General features: G+C 39.2%; 3 protein-coding genes across 4 annotated transcripts; all 3 read right to left on the reverse strand.

The window, feature by feature from the left end:
- Positions 1 to 125: 125 nt before the first annotated feature.
- Positions 126 to 4,380, reverse strand: LOC144522010 (endoplasmic reticulum-Golgi intermediate compartment protein 2-like). Its single transcript, XM_078256755.1, has 13 exons — positions 3,835 to 4,380; positions 3,600 to 3,708; positions 3,472 to 3,518; positions 3,326 to 3,393; positions 3,130 to 3,170; positions 2,869 to 2,970; positions 2,625 to 2,717; positions 2,502 to 2,557; positions 2,220 to 2,318; positions 2,007 to 2,104; positions 1,751 to 1,913; positions 954 to 1,033; positions 126 to 828 (listed from the first exon to the last, which is right to left on the reverse strand). The coding sequence occupies exons 1-13, from the start codon at positions 3,938 to 3,940 to the stop codon at positions 763 to 765; spliced, it is 1,128 nt and encodes a 375-aa protein (XP_078112881.1). The 5' UTR covers positions 3,941 to 4,380; the 3' UTR covers positions 126 to 762.
- A 2,360-nt stretch (positions 4,381 to 6,740) lies between these two features.
- kxd1 (KxDL motif containing 1) lies at positions 6,741 to 9,883 on the reverse strand. 2 transcript variants are annotated; one of them, XM_078256756.1, is made up of 5 exons: positions 9,748 to 9,883; positions 9,304 to 9,423; positions 8,959 to 9,111; positions 8,834 to 8,880; positions 6,741 to 8,741 (listed from the first exon to the last, which is right to left on the reverse strand). In XM_078256756.1, the coding sequence occupies exons 2-5, from the start codon at positions 9,399 to 9,401 to the stop codon at positions 8,482 to 8,484; spliced, it is 558 nt and encodes a 185-aa protein (XP_078112882.1). In that variant the 5' UTR covers positions 9,402 to 9,423; positions 9,748 to 9,883; the 3' UTR covers positions 6,741 to 8,481. The 2 variants fall into 2 exon arrangements, with proteins under 2 accessions (XP_078112882.1, XP_078112883.1); XM_078256757.1 differs by having other exon boundaries at positions 9,304 to 9,437.
- Positions 9,884 to 10,977: 1,094 nt separating this feature from the next.
- Positions 10,978 to 17,296, reverse strand: sinhcaf (SIN3-HDAC complex associated factor). The gene is made up of 6 exons (XM_078256758.1): positions 17,155 to 17,296; positions 14,436 to 14,563; positions 14,209 to 14,308; positions 13,983 to 14,106; positions 13,686 to 13,836; positions 10,978 to 13,241 (listed from the first exon to the last, which is right to left on the reverse strand). The coding sequence occupies exons 2-6, from the start codon at positions 14,561 to 14,563 to the stop codon at positions 12,902 to 12,904; spliced, it is 843 nt and encodes a 280-aa protein (XP_078112884.1). The 5' UTR covers positions 17,155 to 17,296; the 3' UTR covers positions 10,978 to 12,901.
- Positions 17,297 to 17,836: the final 540 nt, after the last annotated feature.

Below are 17,836 nucleotides of genomic sequence, written 5' to 3' on the forward strand. Positions count from 1 at the left end.
ACAATTATTTGGATATTTTATAGACCAAACGATTAAATCAAAAAAATAAACATACTGAATAATCATTAGTTGCAGCCCTACGTGAGACTAAACCAAAAACAATGCTAAATAATAATGGGTCCTCATCAAGTTGAAAGTGGATTTTATTTAACAAATTAGCCTCATATTTGCACACAGGCACACTTGTGGAACAATTTAAAACCCCTGCACACCCACACAGGTCTTTCCTTTATTGTAGCTGATTAGGCTTCTTTTCAGCTCGAGGTTGAGCAGAGATATGCTGGGAGTTTTCTGTGGTCACCAAACTACATGAAAAAAAAATCAGAATCACATTAATCTGTTAAGACATGTATCTGTCAATCAGGCTTACACACGACCACATAACCCTGAGAACAGGTCTAATTAGTCAAACTAAGTGAAAACACCTGCGTGGGTGTAGCGTGGGCACTCTTAACACCAGGTACCATGTATTTAATGAAGTCAGATCCACAATAATGATGTAAATAATTTGTGTTTGGACTGCTGTTCAGTCCTCCTGGTGCAGCTTTCCAGTGAAAGTGACATATAACTACTGGAGGTATTGATTATGATCTTTCACAGGCGGATAAAAAGTCTTACACCCATCCAATAAAAATTTTAAAAAAATGATACAAATATTTACACACTTCTGAACAAAGCAGGTATTCCATAATAAAACAACTTGTAAACATGTTCCCAGCGTCTCATTGCTGTCTAGTGGGTTAGGCAGAGATGGTGAGCTCATTATTGAGCGTCATTTTCTGGAGGAATCAAGGTTTCACTGTTCGGCTGCTCATTCAGAGGAACCTCCTGAGAAAGAACAACAGAAAAAAAGATCAGTCAAAAAAAAATCTCATTTTCTAAACAGCCTTGAGTTACATTTCAATTCTAAATGAATTGTTTCTACAAGGTTAAAGGTCATGATATTGGCTTACCTTAAGATGTTTGTAGATTCCCATTTGGAAACGGCAGCAAATGACATCAACCAAGAATCCTATCACACCGTGTAGCATCCCTGCAAGTGAGAAAAAGGATCCAACTTACTGTGAGGGGAAAATAACTCCAGTCTTTGAATGTCTACCCCTCACAAGCAGGATTATTCCATTAAAATTTAAAACGTGGAGCTTGCCAGTAACTCCATCATCTTTGAGACAGTTAACGACAACACATTCATCATCTCCTCCCATTATCGTTAATCATTCTATGAGAAGACCTGGCAATTCAGTTTAAAAAAAGATGATTTGCTGGAGTATATGACAAGATTAGAGAACAGTAAAATTGTCGTGCTTTACATGGTAAATGAATGGGGCTTTGGGCATACATAATGACATAATGTCTAAGGAACATACATGTGGTGATGCTTGATTGTAGCCAATTAACAACATATTGTCTAGATTTTAAATTGGGCTCCCAACTGCATTACTGTGCAAGCATAACATTAATTTGACACAAGAATAAACAAGGTTAACTAAATGGTCTATGTGATGGATTACTTATATTTTCCACATTTTAAGTCCCTGCAAGTAGATTTACGGACTAATAACGCACCATACATTCTAAAGTAAAATCACACAATGGTTGCCTGGAGGCCAGGAAAGCAATCTAAACATTAGCAGCAACAATTTAGCAGTCAGCATTTAAAGTAAGTGCTAAAACATGACAAAGTTCCAGTGTGTTCCTTTAAAAATGCATCAGGCACGCTACAAATGTGTTTCTGTAAGAGTTTATCTACCTGTTGTAGAGAAAATGCCTCCAATGATGCCACAGAGTCTGACAAGAAACTGCCAGAGAGGCATGTGCTGCTCGGTGACTTTGACCATTAGTGAGTTTATATCGTATTTCATAAAGATCCCTGAGACTCCATGACTGCCTGCAGCATGGTTTATCACTCGTTCCTGTAGAGCATGAAGAGGATTACAAACATATTCACCATAGCGATGCAAAGCATACTACACAAATATACAACCTTGTGCAAAATGTAAACCTACCCGCTCAGTGACGGAGTACTGGTGTGTTTCTGCAGAGACCTTGTAGGTGTTCAGTTTGGTGGGCACAATGGTGATAAAGTACTGAAACATGTGGTTAGCTGGAGATAATAACCAAAAATATTTGTTAGCTCAGTGAAACGAAAGTGTGTATATCAATGAAAAAAAGAATACGTTACGATGAAAATGGATTCATGTTTGACAACACAGACGTACATTCAGCGGAGACTTTCTCTGTGCCGTCCAGAGGGCTAATAATCCCAGGAACCACTTCTCCAAAGGACAGGTGGTCAATCCGGTGAGAGAAATTATAAGCTGTGACACAATCGAAACAATAAATAAATATCATCACGTGATTATAACTGCTTTATTTCATGAGTCAACAACCACAACTTGAATGTACAGTGTGATTATCTTCGCCATGTTACCAAAGTATGAGAACATGCATAAATTTGATATGTGTTCAACAAAGTTTTGTCAAAAAGATAATGAACTCACTGTCATGGCTGACAAGTGCAGCTAGATGAGCATGGCCTCTGGGATGAGGGATGGACCTGTGCAGGAAAGAAAAGGTCAGCCACTGCAAAATGTATAACGTTTTAATGCCGTGTAGATACATACTTGCCAACGGTAACGTGGAAATTTCCTGCCACCTTGTTGACATACAGGTGTCCATGTATCCTGCAGGCATTAAGGGTAGTGGGACTGTCCTCACTATGGGGAAAATGAGCAACACAATGTGGAGGGAATACGTTTATCACAATTATATGGAAGGTTCAAACACTTCCTTGTTTGTCTTAGTAAGCATAGTTTCAACCATCACTCAATTCCAAACAGAAATGAGCCAATATTGAGGATCCTGTACCTTTGAGGCTCAGCAGGAGGAGCTCCTTTCATTGCAGCCTTGAAAAGTACGTCCTGGAGAGCGTGCTCCACTCTCAGACGCTCCTGGATGTGCAGAAGTGTCCTAAAACAAAGAGGGACAGAATAGTTAAGGAAACAAACATTCACTTAGAATGAAACAAAAATCAATTCAACGGACAAAAGCATTTTACGTTAGAGAAAAAGGTGGTTTCAATGTTAAGAGGTGTAATTGTAACGCTTAAGTTAAACAGTTTAATCTTACATGTGCCATAATCTTTTCTCTGGGGAGAGCTCAAAGTTGACCTAAAATGTGACAAAACACAATTGTCATTCAAGCATAAATGAACTGTACTACTGTTACACAAAAAAAAAAAAAAGATTTAATGCATTTTTTCTTATTCCATTTTTACAATTCAGTAAATAAACTATGATTGCACACTGAAGGCGTTTATACTCACTGGTTCATATTTTAAACCATCAGAAGCAACCATGTTCTCTGCCAGATCCAGGACATCTGCACCTATATCTGCAATACAATTAAAAACATCCATGACACCTTTCTCAACCAAATATGAATGAGTGCTTTTTCTAGATTTGTACTTACATTGGCATCTCATGGCCACTGTAATGTCAACATTTATCCTCAGCTTACTGTAAGTAAAGAGCAGATTAAGTTTGGAAACATACTAAGCAAAAGACACGGGGTTGAAGTGCAGTAATCACTCCTCTTACCTGCTGAAGTCTTTGTCCACCTCATACTCATACTTCATCCATGTGTCTCTGTACACAAAGAACTCCAGGAAGGCGAGGACAGCCATGAGAGTGAATGCTATCAGAGACACTGGAGAGAGTATCAAAATGAGTCACCTTACATTTAAAGCTACTCTTTCTGGCAGGAGTAACGTTATGCATGTAATAACTGAAGGCTACATTTGGCTGTGTAGTATCTGTAGCTAGGTAATGTTACCTGTCCCACCGCTGGCTGTGGACTCTACATAGCTCTCGGGAACTTTGGGAAACGCGTCCAACTCCTTTACCAGAGTCAGAGCCTTCTTCTTGGTCAGTCTCCTCATTTTAGGAGCAGCAGTGTTGCAGCTTCAGGTGAGTCCCTCATAAAATGGTTCTTTTCTAGCAGCGAAGTAGTGGCTGTTAGTTGTTTTGTGTTACGAAAGTTGAGCAACGTTTAACGTTCAGTTTGTCTCCCTGTTCTGACGTTGAACATGACAGCAATTAGCACCCGAGCTAACTGTTGACGTTTAGTGTTAGTTAGCAAGATAGATAGATAGCCGGCTAAAACATGACTACGAGCGGCTGGTTTTGGTGAAAGAAAGTCGTTATTGTACCATCAGCTTAGTCCATGGTTAAAGTGCTTGCTTTCACAGTGAAACATAAAGAAATGCCCAGACGCGAAGTAAGGTACCTGAGGTAACGTTAACGCTAGTTGCGTTGAGGATTAACCAACCAACTAGCTAGCTACGGTGTGTCGTTGGTTTGACCTCATTGTCTGAAATAAAAAGTGCTCCCATCTGGATTTAGCGCCCTCTAACGGTAGAGTAGCAAACTGTTGACTGCCGCCATTTAAAAAAAGCAAGTTGGTAAATTATGATGGTATAGGGTCGGGATATGAAATAAGTAAAGTGAAAGGTATGGTATAATATTACATAATATGTAGTACAGCAATATAACATAGGATGGAATAGGATACTGTTTTCTATACTGTTATATTTGATACTCTATTCTATATTCTATATATTATACCCATAGGTATAATATAGAGCACAGTACTGTGTATGTCTCAAAACATGTCAATGCTTATATTTAATTTTTCCTTTTTCTGCAAGAAAGCAGATGTTCTTCTAAGGGACACCTTGAGGCTGCAACATGATGTGAAACCCAAACAAAGGAATGTGTAAATGCGATGGACTGGGAAGACCGCATACCAGCCCTTAAAGAATGATGGCTGGATGAAGAGAAAACCTTAGTCCTTACGGAACCATACATTTCCATATGGACTAAGGTTTTCTCTTCATCCAGCCATTATTCTTTAAGGGTTAGTATGCGGTGATGGTATGCGGGTATCATGTTCTCGTTCCAGTTCCAGTTTTCTATGTGGGGGCAGTCGGGAACAGGAAATAAGTCTTTCCTCTTTTGAGGAGCAGCAATGAAGCTATTTATGAAGAGGTAAATCTTGTTTTTGTTTGCTGTGCATATTGCCTCAATTGTGAATTGTGTTATGTTATTCAGTAAAGATGATGTAGAAGTCACCTGAGTCTCTGATCTTTTTACTGGAGCTGGTATAACTTGATGTACAAAGCACATTCAGCTTGTCAGTATGTCCTATGCTATAGTCTGTCTACATTCTCATGAGGAAAATGTAAAATATTACACAAGGTACAGCACAATAGCATTTCAAATCAGGATAGGTAGTAACTATACTGTATATGAACAACAACAAAAAAGCATTACGTTAATTGGCTATAGGTGAAAATAGTAAATATCTTAAATAGATTTTTGTATTAGTAACGCCATTAAAAAGATCTTTCTTTCATTCACTTTATTTAAAAATTGCACATTAGGGTTCTTCAAACTTCCTTTGTTAGTTTCATTGGCTGGGCCGAACGCAGGCTCAGATTGTTATTAAAAGTGTCTGACAACATTATGGAAAGGATCCCTACAGAGAGAGGCCTTGTTAAAACCTATTTAAGAACTTTTTGTTTAACCAGAAACAGCTCTGAGATCACTGGCGCCAAACCCACCAGACTCCATTTACAAAAAACAATACTTGTAGCAAGTATAGAGCCAACATATTTTCACATGTAAATCGGTAAACTATGTTTATTTCAACCAAAACTAGAGTTGTGATTGCTGAAAAATTGCAAAGACAAACCAAAACGGCTTTTCATAGTTTTATTTTGTTTCTGTTGACTTTGAATGAAGTGTATTTAACGAAGGATCTTACTCTTTAACAGAACGGTCTACCTCCTTAGAAATCCTTTCCATAATGTTCTCAGACACCATAATAACAATAATGTAAGCCTGTCAATGGCAAAACAAGCACTTTTGTGAACGTAAATGGAAGGTTCACAATTGCCCCATAACTTACATTAGTTTCCGTTTAATGCAGTATTGATGTTTATGAATGTGCTTAAAGGCTTTCAGCACCACCTGTGATGCCATTCAGCAAGTCGTGGGTGGAGTCTAACCTCCATGTTAAGCACCGCCCCAAATTGCACACTGCAGTGAGGGGCGTCTCACAATGGGCAGTATGAGAAACGTGATTTTTTTTAACATCATAGCTTGTAAACCTATTCTAGTAGAGCCCAAGAGTACAAATATGACACTGAAAAGGAGTATAATACGGGTTCTTTAAAGGTGTTTGGCATTAAAGGAGAAATAAATATTAATGTTGAAATCAAATCTTCGTCTGAGCAACAAATCACAATACAATGTATACATTGTCCCTGAATAAATAAAGGTTAAAAATAAATTAAATAAAGGAGAAACATCTGAAAATAAAGAATTTTTGTACCACAAACCAATCGCCACACATTGATCCTTGGGCTTTTGGGTACCAGGGTACCAGAGCAGTTGCCAGCATAGCCTCATTGGTCTACAACCTTGAATCTACTTTATTTATTGTCTTAATACCTACAGTATATTTTGAGAGGGTCTATACCAGCCTACATCTTTCTGGTCATCTGGTTGTTTAACATTTTATATATTTCGCTGCATCTCAATTCTATCTACTACTGAATGAACCAAAAAAGTTTATAAAATGTTGTAATAACATAGCTGTAACTCACTCATTATATCAAAGGACACCTATTGTCAAATGTTTGTTCCACATACTTCAGCCAAAAAAAAATTTCAAGACACAATCCTAAAATTAACTTTAACTTGAAGGTGAAATCCAATGTATAAATTAATGTATATTATTCCATTGGTTTTTGGACAACATTTGATCACTATATTGTCTCTCTGCTTTTTAAGGAGATGTTTCAAACCAGCAAACGAAAACAGATGTAAAAATATGACATAAATAACAAATAAAGTACATTTTAATCTGGACTTCCCTTTTACACGAAAACTGCAGAGAGTAAGGAGTGGTTGGATCCTACTCACTCAACCTGGTTTACAGCTCTCGTATCAAAGAGCCTGTGCCCTACTCATGTGCGTCCTCTAAAAGTTTGCTGAATCACTAACAACTAAACTCATCCCTGACTTCTCTGCGATGCACAGTCAAAGAGAAAATTTCTTGGCAGGGATCGGTAAAGCATTGGCTTAAATGTTGCTGAAAACATTAACAAACATATTTCCTGGTTTTAACAGGGGCCCATAGAATAACAATGCTGCAAAACAATACTATTGTAATAGTATGACAACAGTAGTAACTCTAACAAGTATTTTTCAGGTTGAGAACATCATTAACTTTTGTCTTTTAAGTAACCTAAATCATAAGATATATCATGAGAGATTTCTTCCTTCAGTCAGGTGTGCATTAGGGATGCACTGATCCAACTTTTTCAGTCCCGATACCGATACCTGGGCTTTGGGTATAGACCAATACCGGGTATATATACACTACTGGTCAAAAGTTTGGGGTCACTTAAAAATTTCCATTCCACTCCATTATAGACAGAATACCAGCTGAGATCAGTTGCATTGTTTTTTTTAACCAGGGCAGCAGTTTTCAGATTACATTATGTTCTTACATAATTGCAAAAGGGTTCTCCAATGTTTTCTCAGTTAGCTTTTTAAAATGATATCAGATTAGTAAACAGAATGGGCCTTTGGAACATTGGATGAATGGTTGCTGATCATGGGCAATGTAGATATTGCATTAAAGATCAGCCACTTCTTTCTACAACAGTCGAGAACCCTTTTGCAATTATGTAATAAGCACATAATGTAATCTGAAAACTGCTGCCCTGGTTAAAAAACAATGCAACTGATCTCAGCTGGTATTCTGTCTATAATGGAGTCGAATGGAAATTTCTAAGTGACCCCAAACATTTGACCAGTAGTTAGTTAGTTTTTGTGTGTGTGTGTGTGTGTGTGTGTGTGTGTGTGTGTGTGTGTAAAAATCTTTGACTTTAACAGGAATTACAATTCAAGTGTAAACCTTTTACAACAAATCAGCAACAAATTGGTCTAAACTTAAACAGGAAGTACAATTTCAGGATATAATGTATATAGTATATAAATATAGAATTGAATTGAATAGATCGGCCCTCATTGTCACCAATACCCCATCTAGCTATTTGAGTCAGTATCGGCCCGTTATCAGTATCGGGTTGGTGCATCCCTATGCGCATCTTTTCAAACAACAACAAAATGAAATATACTTATAATCACATAATGAGTAAGGGATTTAGCTAAGGTTTACTGTCAGTATTATAGATATACATCCAAAGTGAGTTACTTTACAACTTCAAGTATTATCTGCATTATTTTAGTGCTGTGCAGGCATAGGACAACAAAGCGTGCCAACAAAAATTCAGCGTCCTCTTAGACTGTTCATAGCCACATCTAACATCTATTTAGGTTGTGACACTCTTCCCAACTAAAAAATGACTTCATTAATTAATTAATCTCTATATATATATATAAAACTCTATTCTGCAGGTACAGAGTCCGGACCCTCGTCCTGTAGGACAGCTGTCTCTAGGACATCGGAGGTGGGCGTGTCAGGCAGCTCTTGAGACAGATCTTCAGAGCATCTGCTCACAGTGGGTGAGATCACATCTGGACTTGTGTCACAGGACTCTGTGCTCTGCTCCGAGGTGGCTGTTGTAATTGTTGTGGGAGCACCGGGGGGAACTGGGTCAAACTCATCATCGTCGTCGTCCTCCAGGATGGGCGACTCATGGATATCTGCAAGTAAAAACAGAGAGATCTTAGACTGATTTGGTGAATTTGACCGTGGTTATAAAATGATGAATGAAAAAAAATAAATGCTAACTCACTGCTGAAAGCTTCTGGGTACTGCTTAGCAATCTTCCCTTTTAGTGTCCTGGAGAAGCAGAGGAGGCAAATAAACAGTGTGTGTGAGTGTGTGTGTATTTGCATTGAGGGGGGGGTAGCGACTTACCTGATCCTCCTGAAGACGCTGTCTAGATCTTTCTTCATCTCCACGAGGGTGCGAGTGTGGAGTAGGAAGCGTTCGTTCATCTGATGCAGTCGCACGTTAGACAGCCCGTTAAAGTTGATCAACATTTCATTGGTTTTCTCAAAGCGATCAAGCCTGTTTTCACAATAATTCAGCAAAGCAAAAATTATCTTCAGGTGGTCAGTTTACAAAGAACAAGGCAGATATCAGTGTCACTGTCATATGCAAGTGAACTGACCTACACCAAAAAGCACACACATTTTATATTTAGTAGTGCAAAGTAGCAGAACAGCCAAATGAGGCTAAACAGACTAATATGACACTTACATGTGTCTCTGAGCCTGGATGATGGCGTTCACATCCTCAGAGTTGACCATGCTCAGCATCCTGTTACAGAACACGCCAGATGCTGTGGGCTCCACCATGGTGAAAATGAAGACGAAAAAGCTGCAAATAAGAACCTTTATTTAGAGGTGCAAATAGGTCAGTATACTATTTTCAACACCAACATCAGCATTAAAATCACGAGCCCATAAAGAAACCTTAATCATGAAACTAATGTAAGTTATTCAGTGCCTATCATCATCTACAGGGACGGTCAAACCCAACTGTTAAGTTTCTCTGTGATATGTTTTAATACAGCATGTTGATTAACTTTATTGACAGCAGTACAGCAGAGCCGGTCAGCAGGCTGATCAACACTGATTTTACCGTTAACGTTAGCTGGTGAGCTAAAGTGACGAGCGAAGCAACACAATTTAAATTCGCTACCTCAGCTCCCAGGGTGGATGTCTGCGTCGACCACTGGCTGTTTGAATAGCAGATTTAAAACGACTTCTGCAGCCTAAAGGTGCAGCTCACAGCTGGCTGTAAAATAAAAACAAAGCGCTTCCGTGTTTTTTATACTTCCGGTCATAGGACCACCGTTTCCGGAGTTTTTCCCTTACATGTTTTTTCCTTTTCCTTTTCTTTATTTAAAACTGCGCAAATTACAAATGTATAATATTAACCTAATGTGGTGATATCATTGTTTTTCAGATGTAGAATACATAATGACAATAACGACGAAAGTGCGGGACGTTTCAAACTAATGCATACATTAGATTGTAAATTAAAATAAGGTACATTAAAGAACATTAGAGTGCATGCAATGCTAACCAAAAAAAGGAAGTTGGTGTACCCTTTCTACTTAAATAGCCTACATTTATTATAGCATAGTTTTAACAAAAAAAGTCTTTGGTATATGTTAACTTTGATTTATGAAAGTGGAGCATCCCATGGAGGCACATAAGTTGCATACAATTATCCAAAAAACATTTGTCTGAGGTACAATTTCAAAAGGCTTCGTTATCAGCCCAGAGATAGAGGGTATGAAGAATAGATGGATCAACTTCTGTTAAACTCTGTTTACAAAATTAATAATCAGGTGCTTTGAATGTATTTCGACTGTGCTGCACATATAAGGCTTTAATATTGCAATTGAACAAATTGCTTGAAATGCACAGGTGTTGACTTTCTGACTATTTTCTGTATACATCTCTTTATATTATGTGTCTTGAAAAATACTAGCTAAGGCTGCTATGTATTTATTCAGTGGTTCAAAACATTTTAAAACAAATGCTGATCAGTGTTTCCCAAAAGCCCAAAATGACGCCCTCAAATGTCTTGTTTTGTCCACAACACAAAGATATTCAGTTTACTGTCATAGGGGAGTGAATAACTAGAAAATATTTACATTTAAGAAGCTGGAATCAGAACATTTTACCTCAAACCGATTATCAAAATAGTTGGCTATTGTTTTAATAGTTGACAACTAATCGATTAATCTTTGCAGTGCTACATGATATATGTCACTGCCATGAAAGTAGTAGGTTTTTTGAAGAAATAAAGTCAACCTAACTTTATGGTTAGTTTGGATTTGGATTATAGATTCATTATTATTTGGAGTTCATTTTTTATCCACCTACGCACCTTGTACCAAAAAATCCATTAACTCCATACTTCCAGAAAACTCACAAAATTACTTTTATTAAGGGACAAGTAAAAAACGTACATGATTTATAAAAAATACAAAACCGCTTTGTCTACCTTGTAAGCTAAGTAAATGCATAGCAACAGTACATGCAAGTCTAGAGTTAGGTGTCCTACAATTCTGTAACATTTTTCAGCTACAGGCTAAAAGGGGAAAAGTACAGTTTGGTTGCAATCTATCATTCGTCTCAGTCTACATGATACAGATCCAAAGTGATGGTACAAAATAAGTTAGGTTGCACGCAACTCAACTGATGAGTAAATAAATACTTAACATTTCACAAATATTGACAACCAGTAATTCAACGCAATGTTAAACAAAGCCTGCGAGAGAATTACATTTGATTTCTAAAGTACAAAACCATTCTACGTATAAGCTAAAGATGAAAAGAATTCATAGTATTACACTTCTAAGCGGGGATGCAGTGATACAAATAAATATGAAATAAATAAATAATGAAACCCATATATGAGCCATATGGCTTACCCAACCCATTATGTACATAACATCCCCTCTGCTCCCGACTACAACATCACATGTATGAATTTTCATATTAGTGTTCTGTTTAGAATACCATAAACATACATACAAATGACCTCGGACAAGCACAAGTGTCCATAGAAAACCTGATTTGATTTGACATTGGGTGAATTTCAATGTGCTTTGGCTTTCGTTTGATAAATAAAGTAATATTAGGCTATATATAACAACACATTTGTGCTATATAAGAGGCAATGGCATAGAATTTCAACTTGTATAAAGTGTTTTACCTATACTGACCCAGGAATGGTGGGAATCACTGATATTGATATTGCTGAATGACTACAGACCCATTGTGTGTTTTGCTGTTGTATTATGTGGTATTATTATGCAAAGACATTTCTATTTTTGCTTTTTTTTTTTACCTTACATATAAAAATAAGTTAAAACTTCAGAGAAATGGATCCAAAAAAATAAAAGTAAGATTTACAGTTTATATAAGGCCATGCAATTTTAGTAGACTCATGCATCAGATCATTAGGCTAGGTCTTTTGGATGAGTGGGCTTGCCATTCATGCAAAATGCACTACAGTATGTGTTGCTGAGGCCACAATAAATATAGCTACTGTCCCTTTGTGTTCCTTAATACCGATCCAGAATTAACGCTAGCACTGTACGTAACACATAATTAAGGCTGGTGTATTTGCTGTTGAAGCTGTGAATAGGCCTTATTTAAATTGGACCCACACACATATTTGCACACAGAGACGGTCTACAAACACAGACTCTTTGATAGGAATGGATGTCAATGTGAAAAGACACAAACACAAGGGCTACTGTACAGGTCTGTGCTCTGTCAATGTAAAGTGTCATTCATTCCAAAACGAGATATCCACCATTTCAAAAAAGAGATATCTACTCTTAACAAAGAAAGCAAAAGTAATGTCATTATATTAGTCAATCTTAACAGGTATGCTTGTAAAAGATCCACATTGAGAATGGGTTCAGCTGTATGTTTGAAATGTTGAGTAATGAATTTCAAGTAGCACCTTTTTTCTGTGAGTAAGATGATGATCTATTGCGTTTTGGAAGAAAATATTTTCAATGTACCAGCAAAGTAGAGCTCCAGCATTTCATCTAAAGTAGATCAAAAACACCACAGATGACGGTCTATCGTCAGGATGGCATGAATATTAAATACAACATAAGAGACAAAGTGAAAAAACAAGAGTTCATAAGTTACCATTTAAACAAAATAAACAAACCTCCAAAGTTATTATGGAGAAGATCAAAGGATTTCCAGCTGCTTTATGATTGAAGGCAATCTGAGGCAACTTCTTTCTGTAAGTGCTTGAGAAAAAAAACAGCACCCCAAGATTTCTTCAGAGATGTGTGCAAGGCGGAGTTTTGACTTTACCACCCGTCCTCCATCACCGCCCCGCTCCTGGTTGGAGGTGTTGTCGCGGTTACACATAGCTGTGCAGGCTCTGCATTTTCCTCACACCTTGGTGTCTCCTTCACTTCCTCTTCCGTCTGGGATTTATGCCCACTGACATCCACGCCCACCTGGCCCTCCTCTATCTCCACCTCTTCCTCCTCATCTTCCTCCTCCTCCTCTTCTTCCTCCTCCTCTTGCTGCTGCTGCTGCTGCTGCTGCTGCCGTTTGTTGCGGCAGCATGGTTTGAACAAATGGGGGTCAATGAGCACCTCCCCAAAGCGCCCCTTGTAGATTATTCCACAGCACACCTTTTGCCTAGACAAAAGATAACACGTTGTGTTAGTGTATGAATCCACACCAAAACAATTAAAGGGCCTGTGTCTATGTTTCACATAATTTAGGGCATTTATAGTGCTGCATTACAATGTAATGATAGTGTAACTCTGACAAATATCTAAAGTCACTGTGAATTTTGTCTAATGCACGCTTAGTATACCGGTGCGTTGGAGAATGAAGTCATGGAAAAGAAGATAGTGAACTCCTGCACATTCAAGAACACTGTCAGCTCTCACGTTTATTGACAAGGCAACATGTCGGTCACAGAACGTTGTCAGGCATTTAACGTACAGAGTTATGCAATGTAAATGTAATTTTTTTTTTGCCTTGACTTTTTGAGCATGTGAAAATCCACAGTGTCAATAACCAGTAGCAATGTGTCGTTCTGAATCCTAAATAATGAGACAGCACTGTCTGACTTACCTCTTCCAGTAAGTGAGGTCCAGGAATGAGAAAACAGGGGAGCGGCTGGATCCAGGGCTGAGCTCAGTGTCTGAGCCGTCATCTGACAGGTTGCTGTAGCTCGGAGACTGAGCTGGGGAGGTACTGGAGGTGGTGCTGTGAGCATCTGAATCTGGTGGGCAGCACAAAGCGTGAACGATGAAGGGGTGAATTAGGTGTTATATGTGTGGTGTGCATGACCCCCCCAAAAAATCCACTCTTTAAGGAACAAATAAGTGAGTGCCAGCACGTTACTGAATGCCAAAATGCAAAACTCACTGTTTCTTTTAAGCTCTTTCTGCAGCCGGCTGATCTGGCTCGGCCGGGCTTTCTTGGAGATGGACTTTATCTTCTTGGGCCTGGAAGTTATCTTTAGGCTGGGACCTCCTCTGGCATCAACAACCTGTATGGAGGAGAGGAGAAATCAGTACTGAATGTGTTTGCATATTTGATCATGATGACCAAGCAATTGCTCAACCATATCAGTGCTGCGATCCAAACTCACATGGTTCCAGTTCTTCTTGGTTCCCACAGGTAGCTTTTTCCATCGTTTCACCAGCAGCACACAGGCGTTACAGATTTCTCCAGATCGCGTTTCACTCAGTCTGCATGACAATTACAGTATGTGACGAAATGGGAAAATGTTTCAAATCAATAAGAGGAATGTTATAGCCAACACATTAAGACGAATCTCCCTCCAAACCTTACGTTTTTTTCAGCAGTGTCTCTTACCCAAAACAGCTCCTGAAGTCTTTCTCGTACCGCTTACTGTCCGTGAAACGAGAGCTTGACGACTTTGCGCGGCAGATGCAGCAGCCGTCCAAACTCCTGTACATTTTTGGCTTATGAAAGCCAAACATCTGCGTGCAAGAAATATTTAGATATTAATATGTCAGGCTCTTATCGCTGTGCATGATGTGTTAACTGCAGTACCTCCCTGCAGCCGTGGTTCAGTTCAGAGGTGATATTTTTAGTACCATTTCAGTTTAGCCTTTATATGAATGAATAAACAAATCGTTTTGTCACGATCAGAGAGCACTAAAAAATTTCAGGGAAAGCGATTTTGTTGGCGCATCTCTCCGCTTTGACCCACATGGGGGGGAAGTAGGTCAACAGTCAGACAGCGTGTCAGACAGATCATGTCACCATGCTGCGCTCACAGGATGCACACTTCATTTTGGAAACTCAAAATATAAGCACGCACTTAGTCCGATCCTCCAAGCTGCACGTTATTTGCTGTGGTTAAAAACAAACTACAAAACATAAGAATGTACTGCCAGAGAAATGCAAAAAATATAAATGTGTCTGGGGGAAATCACTCGTAATGCAATAAGAGCGCCGATTATGCAGAGGAATTATGATTTATGTTGCTAGGCAAAATGTAATCTCCACAGCACATGTAGACCTGAACTGCGGCAAAACTGTGAGCCGCGCCCCCCAGACTGTTTTTTTTTCTTGCCATCAGTCCTCGGGGTCCAGTGCGGAGTCTCACAGAGCGGACAGAGAACAGGAAAAATGAAAGACCTCTCACTTTGTTGGTTATATCAGATACCACTTCTCCTGATGACGGAAGATATCAGTAGGACAGTCTATTTGACATGATAATGGAAAATAACAATGGAAGTCATTTTCAGCAGTAACCAATCTAACATGGTAAATGTGTAATAATGAAAACTGTGGGTCCTTATTATTTATTAAAATACATTATTATATATGATATCAATATGATGGTCTGTAAAATATTAACTAGCCCTGCCCCTGCAAAACCAGATTAAAATATACACAATTTCATGAAAATCCATCTAGCCTATGTATAGCCTACTTTACTGCTACAGAACGTTTATTTGCAGAAACTTGCAAATAAAGCCAGTGAAGTTATAGCCTAAGTCTACTGAACTAGGAAAGTGCTTCGCTGACATTAAAAATCAATTTTACACGAGACTCCTGACTAAAACATCAGCAGCACGTAGACATTAGAGGTCAAATAATATAACAGACTTATTATTAAATAGATTACATAGGCTATATAATACATAGGCTATGAAGGACTAGACAATGATAAAACAAAACACATATGATAAGAAGGGTATTAAAATGCTCAAATAAAGCAATCTATACCATCAATTTAAAATATGTAACTTTATATGTGTTGTAGGTTATAAAAACGATCTTGTATCAGCTCGGTGCTTGAGTCTATTACAAGGCCGACCACATATTCACCTTCGAGTATCTCATCTGTAAACTGCAGACGATCTCTGCAGCAGAATACAGTACGTGACGCAACTCAACATGGCAACACACTTCAAAGGCGGAGGCAGTGTGGAGAAGGGGGTGTGATGCGATTTTCCGCAAAAGCTGTAATATTAAAAGTAAACTGTAAAAATCCTCCTGAAAGCAGTTAGGACTTGCTTGATTAACACCTGCACTTTTTGAAATAAAAGAAGGCGCCGAGAAATACACTTGTTTTTATCGAAAGAAAAGTGCAAGTCGCCAATTTCACCGCCCACTCCAGCGAGGAAGCATGGCATGCCACACGACCTGCTTCATGCGCACCCATTTTATGATGACCGTCCCCTGCTCGACAATGCCCGACTTTCCCTCCCATCATTAACTTTATGTAGTGGGATACACTAGGGCAAACACATTTCGAAAGCAAAATATCTTGTTTTCAATTGTAAAGGAAAGCCGTTCTCAGACAATCGTGTAATTTGATCTTTACTCTTTGTTATTCCACAGCCGCGTCACTGCAACAGTGCACCTTCAACTACATGCGCACGAAGTTCAAAGCGACAGCTTTCTGAAAGTCGGTGTTTGTGCTGTTTAAACAGTTGAACCGGTTTTTTTTTTTTACACAGCTTGAGTTCCATAAGTACTTTTGTGTTTGCGGTGGCTGTTTTATTGACAACAGCGCCCGCGTGCTGAGACGCATCTCTGGTCCCGGTGGGCGTGAGAGATTCAACTTGGCTTAACGTTATTTAGCAGGCAGCTGCAGGCTTAAATGTGTATAGCCTACTACAGACGCACTACAGCTAGCCTACACTGTGGAAAGTAATGCCTTTTAGAAAAGTATGGCTATGTTTCCGACCGTAACGCTCACAATAACCGACTTTAGTCAAATTTCGGGAGCGATAAAGGGAACTGATTTCCTCCGACGGCCAACAACAATAACAACAGCCATCCCTTGATATGATGCCCGTTCTGACGCTATTAAACACATCTTCGCGTTAATTCATCTTGCATTCATGCCTTCCTCCCACTTTGCCCGGCTACTTTAACTGTTTATAATGTGACCTACATCAAGTTGACCACCCAGTCGGCCTTGCAGCAGGCCTAAAAGAGCAATTGTTCTGACACAACTCGAAGCTTGTTTTAAATGACTCATCTGAGCACAGTTAAGACTTTACAACCCCTTAAAGATTCAAAGACCCACCAAAACAACTGCATGCCTTACCTTGTTGCAAGCTGCGTGAAGCTGATACAAAGTAGTCCTTAGAGCGCGTCGTTACGATGTGACTATTATGAAAATCAACCCGCATCAGTAACCCGCTCTTGTTGATGTCTGCGCTTGTGGACGGGTCTGAATAGTTGTGGACATAGTGCGCATGCGTCGTATCCACACCTCCATTTCAGAGTAGGGCAGAATGTTTTTTTCTTTTTCTTCAATCAAAACATTTACATAAACGACGTGTGACGTGTCCGTGCGTCTGCATTCTACAGGCCTTATATGGATGGGAACATTGCGCGGGAACAGGGGGCTCGGCCCCGGTTGCTATGGCACATTGGAGAGTGTAAGCAAGGGGGCGGGGCCTGTCGTTTTACTACTGAACGGCAGATGGCCCGTCTGGAGCAGGAGGCCTACGGTTTTTAGGGGGCTCGCCTCGGCGACGTCTAGCAGGGATGGCCTTTGTTAATTTGAATTGCGTGACAGTGGACTATGATTAGTGGTAAATAGAAGGTGGTGGAAAAAGGCCTCCATCCAGTGGTCAGTTTAGAGCGATCAACCACTTTACAATAACGTATCGTTATTTTAGCAAACCATCCACCCTGCTGTCGCTTAGCACTGCATCGGTTTGATATTTGCCAAAAATATTCTCATTACTCTACCCCTTTTAAATACAACACAATTAGGCTAC

The sequence above is a fragment of the Sander vitreus genome, chromosome 8 (genome assembly GCF_031162955.1).
Source record: "Sander vitreus isolate 19-12246 chromosome 8, sanVit1, whole genome shotgun sequence".
Classification (NCBI taxonomy): Eukaryota; Metazoa; Chordata; class Actinopteri; order Perciformes; family Percidae; genus Sander; species Sander vitreus.